This window comes from Cygnus atratus, chromosome 2 (genome assembly GCF_013377495.2).
Source record: "Cygnus atratus isolate AKBS03 ecotype Queensland, Australia chromosome 2, CAtr_DNAZoo_HiC_assembly, whole genome shotgun sequence".
In the NCBI taxonomy this organism is placed as follows: domain Eukaryota; kingdom Metazoa; phylum Chordata; class Aves; order Anseriformes; family Anatidae; genus Cygnus; species Cygnus atratus.
In genome coordinates, this window is record NC_066363.1 from 74,368,299 (window position 1) to 74,380,364 (window position 12,066).

The 12,066-nt window shown below is 37.9% G+C and overlaps 1 protein-coding gene across 2 annotated transcripts in view; it reads right to left on the bottom strand.

Moving 5' to 3' along the window:
* The window catches only part of CDH12 (cadherin 12), a 157,251-nt gene that overhangs the window by 33,658 nt on the left and 111,527 nt on the right, over nt 1-12,066 (bottom strand). For both annotated transcript variants that reach the window (XM_035561663.1, XM_035561662.1), the window contains one exon: nt 9,389-9,576. In XM_035561663.1, coding sequence (XP_035417556.1) covers nt 9,389-9,576 — 188 coding nt within the window. The remainder of the gene's footprint in view (nt 1-9,388; nt 9,577-12,066) is intronic.

Here is a 12,066-nt window from a genome sequence, read left to right on the forward strand (position 1 = left end):
TTTAGAAAAGTAATCATCTCGAAACCGTAATGAAGTCATATTTAGTTGAGAAGACAAAGAAGCTTTATTTTCTGTCAAAAAGGGTTTTGCTGCGTTGTGGCTTTCATGTTTTTAATTTTAGTGAGGAATCGTTTCCTGATGTCTGGGCAATACTGCCACCTAGCGGCTCTTCCCTATAATTGTCGAGTTAGAAATTTTCAGACGGGAAGGATATGCCATCTGGAAAAGAGAGCAGGATCACCAGTGTAGGAACAAGAATACGTTAATGTCTGTCAGTTTTTTCTCCTCCAGCCATTATTACCACAGTGTTTCCAGTCATTTTTCACAGATAGTACAGATTTAAGTTATGCTATTTTCTGTCCTTATCACAGCAGGACATAATTGGCCAGATGCCTGGCTAGTCTAAGTTGAAGTAGCTCCATTAAAATCAATGGAGTTACCTTGATTTACATTAGCTGAGCAGCTAGCATAATGGTTTAAAATCCTTACGAAAAACATTATAATTTTAATAGACTGCATGGCCAGTCTTTTCTGAGCTGGGGATTTAAAATGAGCCATCCAAGTCTATATGTCCTAGAAATAATCAAGCCTGAAAGCCAAGTGCTACTAACCAATCCACTACCACATAGAGCCATCCTTCTACAGACTAAATTCCCAGTAAAAGCCAATATGAGTTGCAGCTTCATGACTGGACTGATAACAAGAAGAAGCAGCTAAGGCTAAGAAGATACAGACAAAATAAAATGTGGAAGATCTTGTGCCCCAGTGATGAAACTCTAAGCCATTGCCTTTGCTACAAAAAGGCATGCTGCTTCACTATCCAAATTGTTGTCATACTGTCCTTTGAGTTTCTATACTACTCATGTTCGTTGTTATGCTTTGCCAAAAAAATTCCCCCAGAGTGAGAAACCAAACCAAGCCAAACCCTTCTCCAGCAGATTATATAAAGTGCTAACAACTTTTCAAAAAATACTTGAGGGAGGGGGAGAAATCCTGGAGCTTACAGAACCGGTTTGGAGTGGAAAAAGTCTAAGTAATTATGAGGGCTAAGCTAGAGATAAAGATTAACACAAAAAGCAAGAAATCTAAGCTCCCAATTAAGTATTAATTCTATCTGATGCTTTGTATGCTTTGTCCATATACTCCCAAATTGCATTAAGAAAATGACTCCTCTGATCTATGAGTGTATTTGCAGATAGATGTGCAAGCAGCAAGAGCCATAATACATGTGGTCCTTGCAGGCAGAGTTACTCTTAGAGGCAGAAGTACTAGATCATGGTCCTTGGCAGTGCCCAGCACACAACTTTCATGATGTAAGGGGAACAAGGTCCTTGTCTGGGGATGGACAGAAAGGAGTAAGATTTCAGGCAAGTCGGGCATCGGTGCGCTCAAGCTGGCATATTTTACAGCACAGAAACCCAGGAAACTGATAAAGTGTCTGCGTTACTTCTCTCTCCCCAGCACTATGGGGCACTGCTATGGTATATTTTTGAAAAGCCAGATTGACCCCAAGAAGGGAAAATGTTTTCCACTGTAGTCTCAGAGCAACCAATTCTCTCTTTCTGTCCTTCTATGGACAGATCAATATAGCTAGAGGTTAAACAGTATGCAAAGCACAGATGGCACTCAGAATAAGAAGAGACAGGCTGAAAGTGCTGAGCCATCATCAGAGCAAGGAATCAGTGACAGACTCCCACAAAATAGCAGGATGTAGCCTTTTAACATACATGAGACTAAACTGCAGCTCAAGTGTTTGTGGAAAGGTGGGAAGATTACAAACAGTAAACCTAGGATGTAATTTCAAAATGAAAATGTTTGTACAGCATATGTCATGCAGTAAAGGAGTATGGTTTAAAAGGATTGCATCTGTGGGGAGACCATATCCTGATTAGTTCTGTTCCCATTTTTGCATAGTTGAGCCATACGGGCAGCTACTGACAGTTTCAAATTTTGGCATTTGTATGATATGATTGGAGTTTGTCTGAAAACAACAACAACAACAACAAAAAAAAAAAGAAAGTCTGCCTAGCTCTCAGAAAACAAAACAAAACAAAATAAACAAACAATAAAACCCCACATTTTTTATTTTTTATTTTTTTTAGTTTTAAAGATGTTAGAATACCATTACTTTTATTTCTTTTTTTAATAGATACCACTGAGATTTGTGAAGGAAATGAGCGGTTGACACAACATTTTATCTGATAGTGCCCAGTCCTATTTTAATTTAAAATTTGGAATGCTGTTAAGGTTACAAACCCAGCATAATGTTAGTAAGAATATCCCATTCTTAATAAATAAATAAATAAATAAATCTCCAAGGTTACTGAAACTTCTTTCAACCAATCAGATTTCAATGGAATAACCTCATATAATTTTTTTTTGTTTGCTTGTTTTTAAATAAAAATTTAACACAAAACCCACAAAACAATAGAAATACTTATTTCTTCTATAAAAATGATTATATTCAGAAACTAAAGTTTGGTAAGGCTTTTATTTTAGAAAATGTATTATTTTTTCTACAGTAAGCAGTAGTATGGTTAAAAGTAAGGGAGCTTTTTATTAGCTATGTACCATTCAACAATTATATGTGTCCTTCTAATTGATATTCTAAGTGCCAGTGTCAGAATAGATGTCATTGGCCCCTCTACTAGCTCTTATCTTCCTTTTCTATGCTGTGTTTATTAGCTGCGCTATACAGCTGTACAGTAAAGTGCTATCAGTGTATACACAGCTGTGTGCGGCAAAGGAAATCCACAAATCCCCAAATCAAATAATACATAAAGACAAATCACTTTCTCTTGCAACTCAGGAAGTACCATGAACAGGTTTATTTAGTATGACATAGAGCTCTGGTTTAGAAATAAGTTTATTTTGAAATATTACTGTTGTCCATACTCCAGACAGAAATGAAGAAATGCTCATACGTAGAGATGTAACTGTATTTTGTATTTCATTTGTGGTTTTTATATATATTTTGTATTTTATATCCATAGATAGATTAGATATAGATAGATGTAGATGTAGATGTAGATGTAGATGTAGATGTAGATATAGATACAGATATAGATATAGATGTAGATGTAGATGTAGATGTAGATATAGATATAATTAAAGAACTGAAACAGAAAAATGGGCAGAAAGATAAAATAAGTTCTGTTGAGAAGCACAGCTAGGCAAAAAAAGAACTATCCTGACAGTTTAGTCTTCACAAAAAGACAGGACTGGAAACTCCAGAAATTTCTGTTTTTTATCCACACATAAGAGACAACAATGCTGTTTGCGATACAGACATTCATGACCCATACCTACACCAATGGAAAAGCCATAATTTGGGGTAAGACTGTAAGCCCCAGGACCTACGGATAGTTACGGGCAGCAGGACGGTGTTCTGTGCTGAGAGGAAGTGCATGTTAACTTAGGCTTGTTTTCATACCAGCAACAACTCTGTCTCGTGTTTGTCAAAAAGTCTGGCAATGCTTTCCCCTTGAAGATGGGCTGAGCTCGTACATATTTGTGAAATGCCGGCAACCAGATTGTTCACTGTGCATTGACATATTTCAGTAATTGTATTTCTGTAATGGGTTTTAGTATTAGCATTAAATAGTAAATAGTTGATATTATACAGCATAGTCAATTAAAGGAAGCTCCAGATAAAACAGGAACTTTCATTAATTTCAGAGTTGAGAATACAGAATAAAAAAAAAATCAGTTCTGTAGACCAAATCTGATGTGCAGCAAGTGCTGCAGCTTTGACCAAATCTGAAGTGAGTGCTTCAAGATTAGATGGGAAGTGGGGAAAATATATGTATATTATTTAACTGGAGAAGGGGAGAAGTCAACCAATGTCAGGGTCTCTCCTGTTTTCTGCCTGAGGAGGAGTTGAAGTGACATATTTAGAGTATAGCACATAGGCAAAGAAGACGCTTCCAGTTATTCATGACAATCTGGCAAACAATTTTTGCTGAATATGAGTAGCATGGAGAGGGACAAAGGTGTTTTCCTTGAGTAAGAGTCTATAATGAATGTTCTCATTATATATTTTTTAATTTGTGAGTAAAAGAAGCACACTGTGAGTAGGAGGTACTTCTTATCATCAAGGTGAGAGGTGTGCACAGTTTGCCTTGGATATCTGTAGCTCAGACAAAGACAGTGGAAAATAATTTTGATATTATGTATTGTTTCATTTGATTTTTTTTTCTTTACTGGAGAGATCTGAGGAAATATCCGTATTTCCAGATAAGAAAACATAGAGCCTTTTGCCAATGTCCTGTGTCTCTTTTTCAAGAGAGGGATCAGTTTGTTTTTCAAGTATGGAAGAGGATGGAGGAAGAGGAAGGTATGATAAAGCAAGAACATGATAATGTAAACTGTATACATTTTATAGTAAAGACAGTATTAAATTTACTGCAAAACTTGTAAATAGATTTTGTTGGAGAGCAGGGACAGCTTTTGAATCACAACAAGCAGATCATGGCCTACTGCACACAGCAGGCTGTGTTACGCTCTCCCTGCTTTCAGCATCCGTCTAGAAGCATTAAAGGGAGGTTAGGTCTGATTAATCTCTCAGTCTAGCTAATCCGTCCATGGATAATCAAGAGTTGACTGCAAGGTTAAAGAAAGAAAATAACAGGTGGAGTACTTGAAGTGAACAAGTGGATACAAGCATCTGTCCAAAAGGTAAATTTCCCCATACATCACCATATCTTACCCATTTCTGTAGCTGCCTTTCACTGTTCCAGGAAAAGCTGAACCCATTCACTCTATCTGCAAACTACACAGGCTGAAGATCTCCTTTCTATACTGGTTTTGTCATTCTTTTCTGTGCCTACTATGATCTTTATGATTGCATCTGTACCCAATTAATGCCTTTCTACCTGTACCGAGGAACATAACATAGCCTGCTTTTCCTCCTCAAAATGTAGAACTATCTGCCACGTTCCTCATTCATACAAAGCTGTGAGTTATTATGATAGACAGACAGTTGCACATAACTACAGGGGGTGTTCTGTGTTTTTGGAGAATTAAGGGGTGGGTGAGCAAAGCAAGCAGCAGCAGCAATGACATTCTGGCTGAGGCATGTCAGGAGCCTGCCCTGTGCTCACCACTGCGCTGTGTAGGTGCTGTCAGGCTGCCCCTTACATGATGTCTTGGTACCACATACACTTGCTGTCCCATGGGCAAGAAAACTCAGCTTACTCAGCAAACTTCTACTTGCTTTAAAATCTTTTTAAAAGTGAAGGAAGCCCCTGAGAATATGAAAAAGTATATAGTCCAAATACCTCCATGCCCTCCTTGACATACTGTGATTTCAGGGATACAGCTTTGTCACCTGGCCAGATAGCAGTGTTACAAGGCTTACAAAAATGGCTCCACAAGTCCCTTGAGCATCCACTGACCCACACCAGGAATCCACCCAGCATGGTGCAGCGCTACAGGACTATACCAGATGAAGCCCCAAAACAGCTTTCTCCTGGCTTTTCGAGACACTTTGCACAAGTTAGTGAAATAATGTCTGAGCCGTGCTCGGTGTTTGAACCCTGCTCAATTTCTGGATTAACTCATGCTGAGCCAAACAAGAGGCTGTGGGCTAATCCTGTAAACTCATCCTTGGTTTAATAAACCTAGTGCCAACTGTTCAGTGAAGGTTAGATCCTGCTGTTTACTTTATTTATTTATTTATGTATGTATGTATGTATGTATGTATGTTTTCTGTTGGATGAAGTCATCAAAGATTTCTTATCAGTTTGGGTAAAACCAGGAGCTGGTCTGGGACAGATGAATTTTCCTCCCATTCCAAGGAGTGCTACCCTGTGCCCACCACACACCAGTCCGGAGGAAGTGGTCTCATCTGGCACCCCACTACTTGCAGCTTACACTTGCTGTTGTTTTCTGGAGTACCCAGGTAGGATAACAGATAAGCATGACTATATAAGCATAAAACGTGACAAACATAGTATTGGACAGATCTGCACAAGGGGAGACTGGTCATTCTATGCCTACTATTTTTTACTCTCACAGAAAACCATGTGCAGCACTATATCAATGCCAGACATTTCCCCCTCCTTCTGCTCAAAATATTTTCCCTTTTTATTTTGAGACTGAGAGAAAGCTATTACAGTACTAACCACACAGTGGTGCTAAATGGCATTTGGATCATTTGTTTAGCAGAATATAATGAAATCTATTCCAATTTGAAAATATGTAAATAGCACAAGAGTAGTAGTAATCAGGCTTATATTGGATCATAGCATGAAAATAAATTAGCAACCCAAATGAATTATTTAAGATATGTACCTTATATAGCTTTGGTTGGTTGTGCCTGTTTAACGTCTGAGATGCAGTAAACAAGCTTTTGCAACCCACAGTTCACTTAGAGTGTTGAAAAGAACCGTTTGGCTTGTGCAATTTTTGTCAGCAAGTATTCCTTCTACCAAAAATAAACATAGTCCAGGAAGGATTCAGTTTTCTCAATTTTGATATAGAAACATCTCCATGTTTTCTTGCATAACAACAGATTAAAAAAGCATCAATGCAGTGACTGACAGTTTCTGTCTGCAACAAAATTTTTAGGAAAAATAAAAGCAAACTTTATAAAGGACAAAGATGCACTTGAAATGGCTCAATGCTGAATTACTGCACTACGTACAATGTCAGAGTACGTGTGATACAGAAAGAAGTGCAAATTTGCTTTTAAAGCATGTGGCACTTTTAATTAATGGTTTTGACTGAATATTACATATTATTTATAATTCATAGTGTTGGTCCTATTCATTCACTGACTCTGATTTAAAGAAGTACTTAAGTACATACCTAATGTAAATATTTACATAATCCCACAAAGTCAAATCAGTGTTTTGAACACCTTGTAATGTGAAATCACTTCTGTGCAAGCAAGTGAATAACTCTGTTGCAGGCTTGTATGGTACAGGTCACACGCACTTTAATAGGTTTCTACAGACTTGTGAATGTCCAGCACTTCTGAAAATCTGAGAACTGCAACCCACGAAAATACATCTGTGCTATTATTACAAGTGTAGAGAATTACAAGACGAATTAACAATAGTTTAAGGTTCTGCACTGCTTTTGATTAACTTGGGATCTAGCATGGAACTCAGGTGGATGGATTTTGGATAATTCCAAAATTTCTTAAAACACTTAACCATTTAAAGATTAGTGAATGGGACTTTTTCCTTGAAAAAAAAAAAAAACAAAAACATAAAGGGCAATATGCAGGGGCTGTATAGAGGCATTCTTTGCTGGAGGATCCATGTGATGGGTTTATCTTCTTTCCATGCTCCTGCATAGAACAAAGCTGGAGTTCCCTGACCTGCACAGCCTGTCACTGGTCTCCAGGCTCATTGCGATGAAGAAGATTAAGGAGGGATTAGGATTTATTTTTTTTAATTTTTCCTCCTGTTCAGTGACAAAGTTCTAGCATTTACATAAGGCAACATCAACTGACATTAATTACAGGAGCCTTCTGCTATTGCAGAAGTGCCCTAAAGTTTCCAAGATGGTGTATATTATTACTGAAGAGACTAAAAAAAATTAACAAAATACAATGAACAACTCTGAAGTATCTGCATATAGCATTTGTTGTGTCATTTATCCCTTCCCCCTACTCAAATTCTAGGTCAATTAGATATATAGTTCCCCATTAAGCAGCCTCAAAAGTGACCAGGCATTTTGCCTGTGCTGGTCCTAAAATAACTGTATCAGGGTAATTCATATGTGGATGCTCTTCACTGGTAACACGTTATATACATGCTGTTTGAGTATGTATTGCTAATTTGAGTATTTTTGCCTATACAGCCTGATATGTATATACATTAATCATCAGTATTGAAAAACTCCATTGCAGTGGATAAAAACAAGGAGCACAGCTGAGGCTTAGGCCCAACTCAGGCAGAACTAAATCCTATCAAAAATCTACACTTGATGCTCGAATATTTATTTCTCAGTGGCTCCCACTAATTGCCATTTCCGCCTGGCAGTGCGTCCTGGGGGGCACACAGCTGCTAAGCCTGACTGCTCCAAATGGAGCTATTTTTGAGTCATCTTCACAGAGGGGAAAAGGTCATCAGAATGATTTTTTTTTAAATGAAACAAAGTTTCCAAATGCATACAGAAAGGAAATAGTACATTTAAGCTTTTGGTCAAAACAGAAAGGGTGCGGTGGGGAGGGGATGGAATGAAGAGTAGAGTTTATGTCTCAGTGGTGAATAACTTTACATGGGTATCCCAGTATCCATTTTATGTTACTAAAACTAGCAAAACAGTAAGTGATATGGCATCATCTGCTCCTTTAATGCACCCATGGATAATTTACTATTTTCCAGGTCAAGAGGCTGGGGCCAGGATTTCCACCATTAGATAGAATATAAGGCAAATACGGATCCATGGCCAGAGCTGGGGGAAATTTCAGCACCTAAATTCTAACTGTCATTGCAACTAAAGCTTCTCATTTTCTAAAGCTTATCTTAATACACACATCCATAGTCCTTACTTCCTTGTAAATGTTTCCCAGATGTGCTTATTTTACAAAAACCACACCCACAAACATGAGCTGTCTATAATGCATAGCCTGGCCTTTCAAAGTGAGCTGGTGGTTCAGCCTTGTTGATCATTGGTGTAGATGTGCATGCCTGGGCTCAGAAGCTAGCCATTGGTTAAAATGGGACTGCCCCTACTTTCTTTGGACCTCTCCTGCTGAGTACTTTAATCACCACATTCCAAATAATGTTTATTCTTTCCATCTTCAAAATCAATAAACTCAGTAATCCTGACTTTTTTTTTTTTTTTTTTTTTTTTAGTACACTAAAGCAGCTGAGATGCAGTGTGCATCTGAAAAGCATCCATTTCAGACACTAGTAGGAGACTGGAAGTAGGATGTGGGTTTGCGGTCATTTGGGACTCATCCACCCCAAGTAAGGTCTCTGTTCACTAAAATACTGAACAGCAATTTTATTATTAAAGCAATAAGCATAACATTAAAATATTCAAAATAAAATGCTTAAAATTTAAAATGAAATATATGATCCCAAACATAAAATATTGTTCTTTGATATCATGCTCTAAGCTGGGTGATTTCTCTCATGGTTTTAGGAGGAAAAATTTCCATAAAAGACAAATTATACTTTCTAGACAGAGATAAGAATTACTCTTCCACCATTAATACAGATACTATTTGTGAACAGTCATACTTGACTGCATATGAAATGAAGCACTAAATTCCAATTTCTTTTAAGACTTAGATCACAAACAAGCATTCCAATAAAGTTACAAACTACTGTGTGTTACTCACTGTGTACAGTTGCACAATATTTAATTATCTTACCTAGTTTCTCGCTTAAGCCATGGGTACATGCACCCTGTCTGTGCCACATACCTTTTTCAGTTTGATGACTCCTTCCTGGGTGTTCTCATCTGTTGTGATGTCGAACAAGTTTCCTCCATCCCCTGGAACTATGTTGTACTCAATTTCTGCATTTTTCCCAAAATCAGGATCCACAGCTCTGATCCTTCCAATAGTAGAACCAACATGGGAGGACTCGGGCACTTTCAAATGGAAGATACCTGTGAGAAAGTGATAAATGTAATTCTTTAGAATTTTTGATAAGGAATGTAGCATATCTGATTAAAAACATGGAGCCTGTGCAAAATCAACAGACTTAAATAATCCAATTAAACGATGAGATCTAAACAACAGATTAGAAGATATGCATGCTTTACCCACCTAACGTGTTAATTTCTTCTACATGCTAGATCCAGACCAATGCAGCTGTAAGGGTCTTAGCAATTCTCTCTCAATATCTGTCTGTCTTTCTATATATTACACATATGGTTGACTAGTTTGATTTAAATTCTACCTGTAGGCAGCATGTTTATATGCATTTTCTTTCTTCTATGTCTAACACAATTTTTAGTATCTGAATTTTTATTTTGTTTGGGAAAATATGCCTATGCATCTCACAGTAGTTGAAAGGAAAAAAAAAATCAAAGGAAAAAGGGTTTCGATCCATTACGGTAATGCTCAGTATTGTAATTACATGTACAACTCCTTGTGAAGGGGGAGAGATAAAGAGCGTTGTTTAGGCATCAGCCACCAGAGGGTGCTCGTAGTAAAATTTCAGGGGCAAACGTAAATTTCCAGCTCTGCACACTTTTATTTTCGGCTTATTTACTAACAGTAGTAATAAAAGTTAAAAACACTCTGAAAAGCACATGCTTTATTAAGAAGCATCACCACTAATGCGTGAGGACAAAATCGTTTCATCCAGGAAAACTGCAATGTTGCAAAAGTGCTGGACATACTAATTGAAACAGCTAGACGAAAAGGCCTTGAGTACTTTGAGGCAGCGTTGAGTTCAGTGCCATCCTGAGCCGGCCTCAGTGTATTACATCTTACCCTTCCTTGCCCCGCCAGCTGCACGTTTCCTTGTCCCGGGCTTCCTCCAGCTCCCTTCCATCAGCAAAGCATCAGCAAAGGCCTTCTCTGCACCCTACCTGCGAGCAGGCAGGAGGACATTTGCTGCTCTTTTTCAGTAGTCCAGCAGGACGGGCACCTGTGACTAGTGGGGTCATGCTGGGGTGACGTCTCAGAGATTTCCCCCAGTAGCAATTCAGTCCCAGGTCCCAGAACATGGCTTTGACTCTGCTCCCTGTTGTTTCCTCCTTACAATGCGAGCAGCATAAGCATTTTCAGCTTCCCAGTATTTCCAGGTGACGAAAAAAATGACATTCACAATGCTGGATTAGGAGGAAACCCGCTTTTTTGTGAGCTGGTAGTTTGGACTGTGTTACCTATATAATTATCTGTTTGATTACCCTGAACAAAATGAACTTTATCTGCTTCCTCTCCCTGCCCATCAGTGTGCAAAGCATATCTGAAGGCAAAGCTTGCTTTATTTGTTTGAGAAAATCCCTGTAAGTAAAGTCTGCTTGTGTCAGATCCGCATTTGGACAATATCATGTATGGCTTTGTAGCATTCATTGATGGAGTGACGAAAGATCGTGTAATTATCATTCTACCATTTTATTCCAAGAGAATATAATACATGAACCTTTGCATCTTCTTTTTGTTTTAACCACTGGAAAGGAGCACAACAATGTACAATATTATCAAGACTGTGAGTATCCTCAGCTATTTCTTAGTAGTGCTTCGATGACTCTGAGGAAATAATATAATTTTAACAAGGTATGCAGGACACAATCACAAATACTTCTGATATATAATGTCATTTGTACATATGTTTATTACTGGGTCTCTGCTATGCAGGTTTTTCCAAAGAGATGGAAGAAAAGGGATACATGAGGGCTTTGCCTACACTTGAATCTCTTTACATTTCCACAACAGTTCCAGCCCTGGTGCTCACGTCTTTTACAGACACTTACACAGGATCACAGAAATCATTGCTGCAGTGTTTACTCTTTACAGCCACAATTTTGGTGAACATAAAACGTAAGAGCATAAGATTTTTTCTTCATTGCCTAGCTGATATATTCCTAGTGATCTGAAGAGCACTCAGGCTCATTAAAACAAACATTTCTCTATAAACTATTGTACCTGGCTGTAAAGCATATGGGACTTATATAAGTCAAAGAAACACTACATTACTTATTTCAGATTGTTTAGGCCTATATCAGTTATTTTCAGTGGCTTGGCATTTCATCACTTCCAGAAATTCAACAGCAATAAAGACAGGGTCATTCAGATCAATTTGAAACTCTGAAGTAATCTTCAACTCTGCCAGAGTCAGATCTCTGAAGATGTAGTATGTAATTACAGTGCCGGCCTCCTCCTGTAATAGCACCTTCACAGCATACGGGAACTGCTAATGTTGCTACTTTAACAACATACTTTTGGAATAAAATAAATGAAAACAAATAATGCATATTGTTGCCAGCTCAGGGAAAAACTTCAACAGGATATAATGTATAGCATGAAAACTTTTTTTTTTTTTTCTTCAGAAAATAGTCTTTGTAAAGAAAAGAGGCCATATATGAAACGTACAAGAAAGACAGTTTTGTAGGTATTTATTTTTCTGTTTCCAGAAGACGGTACTT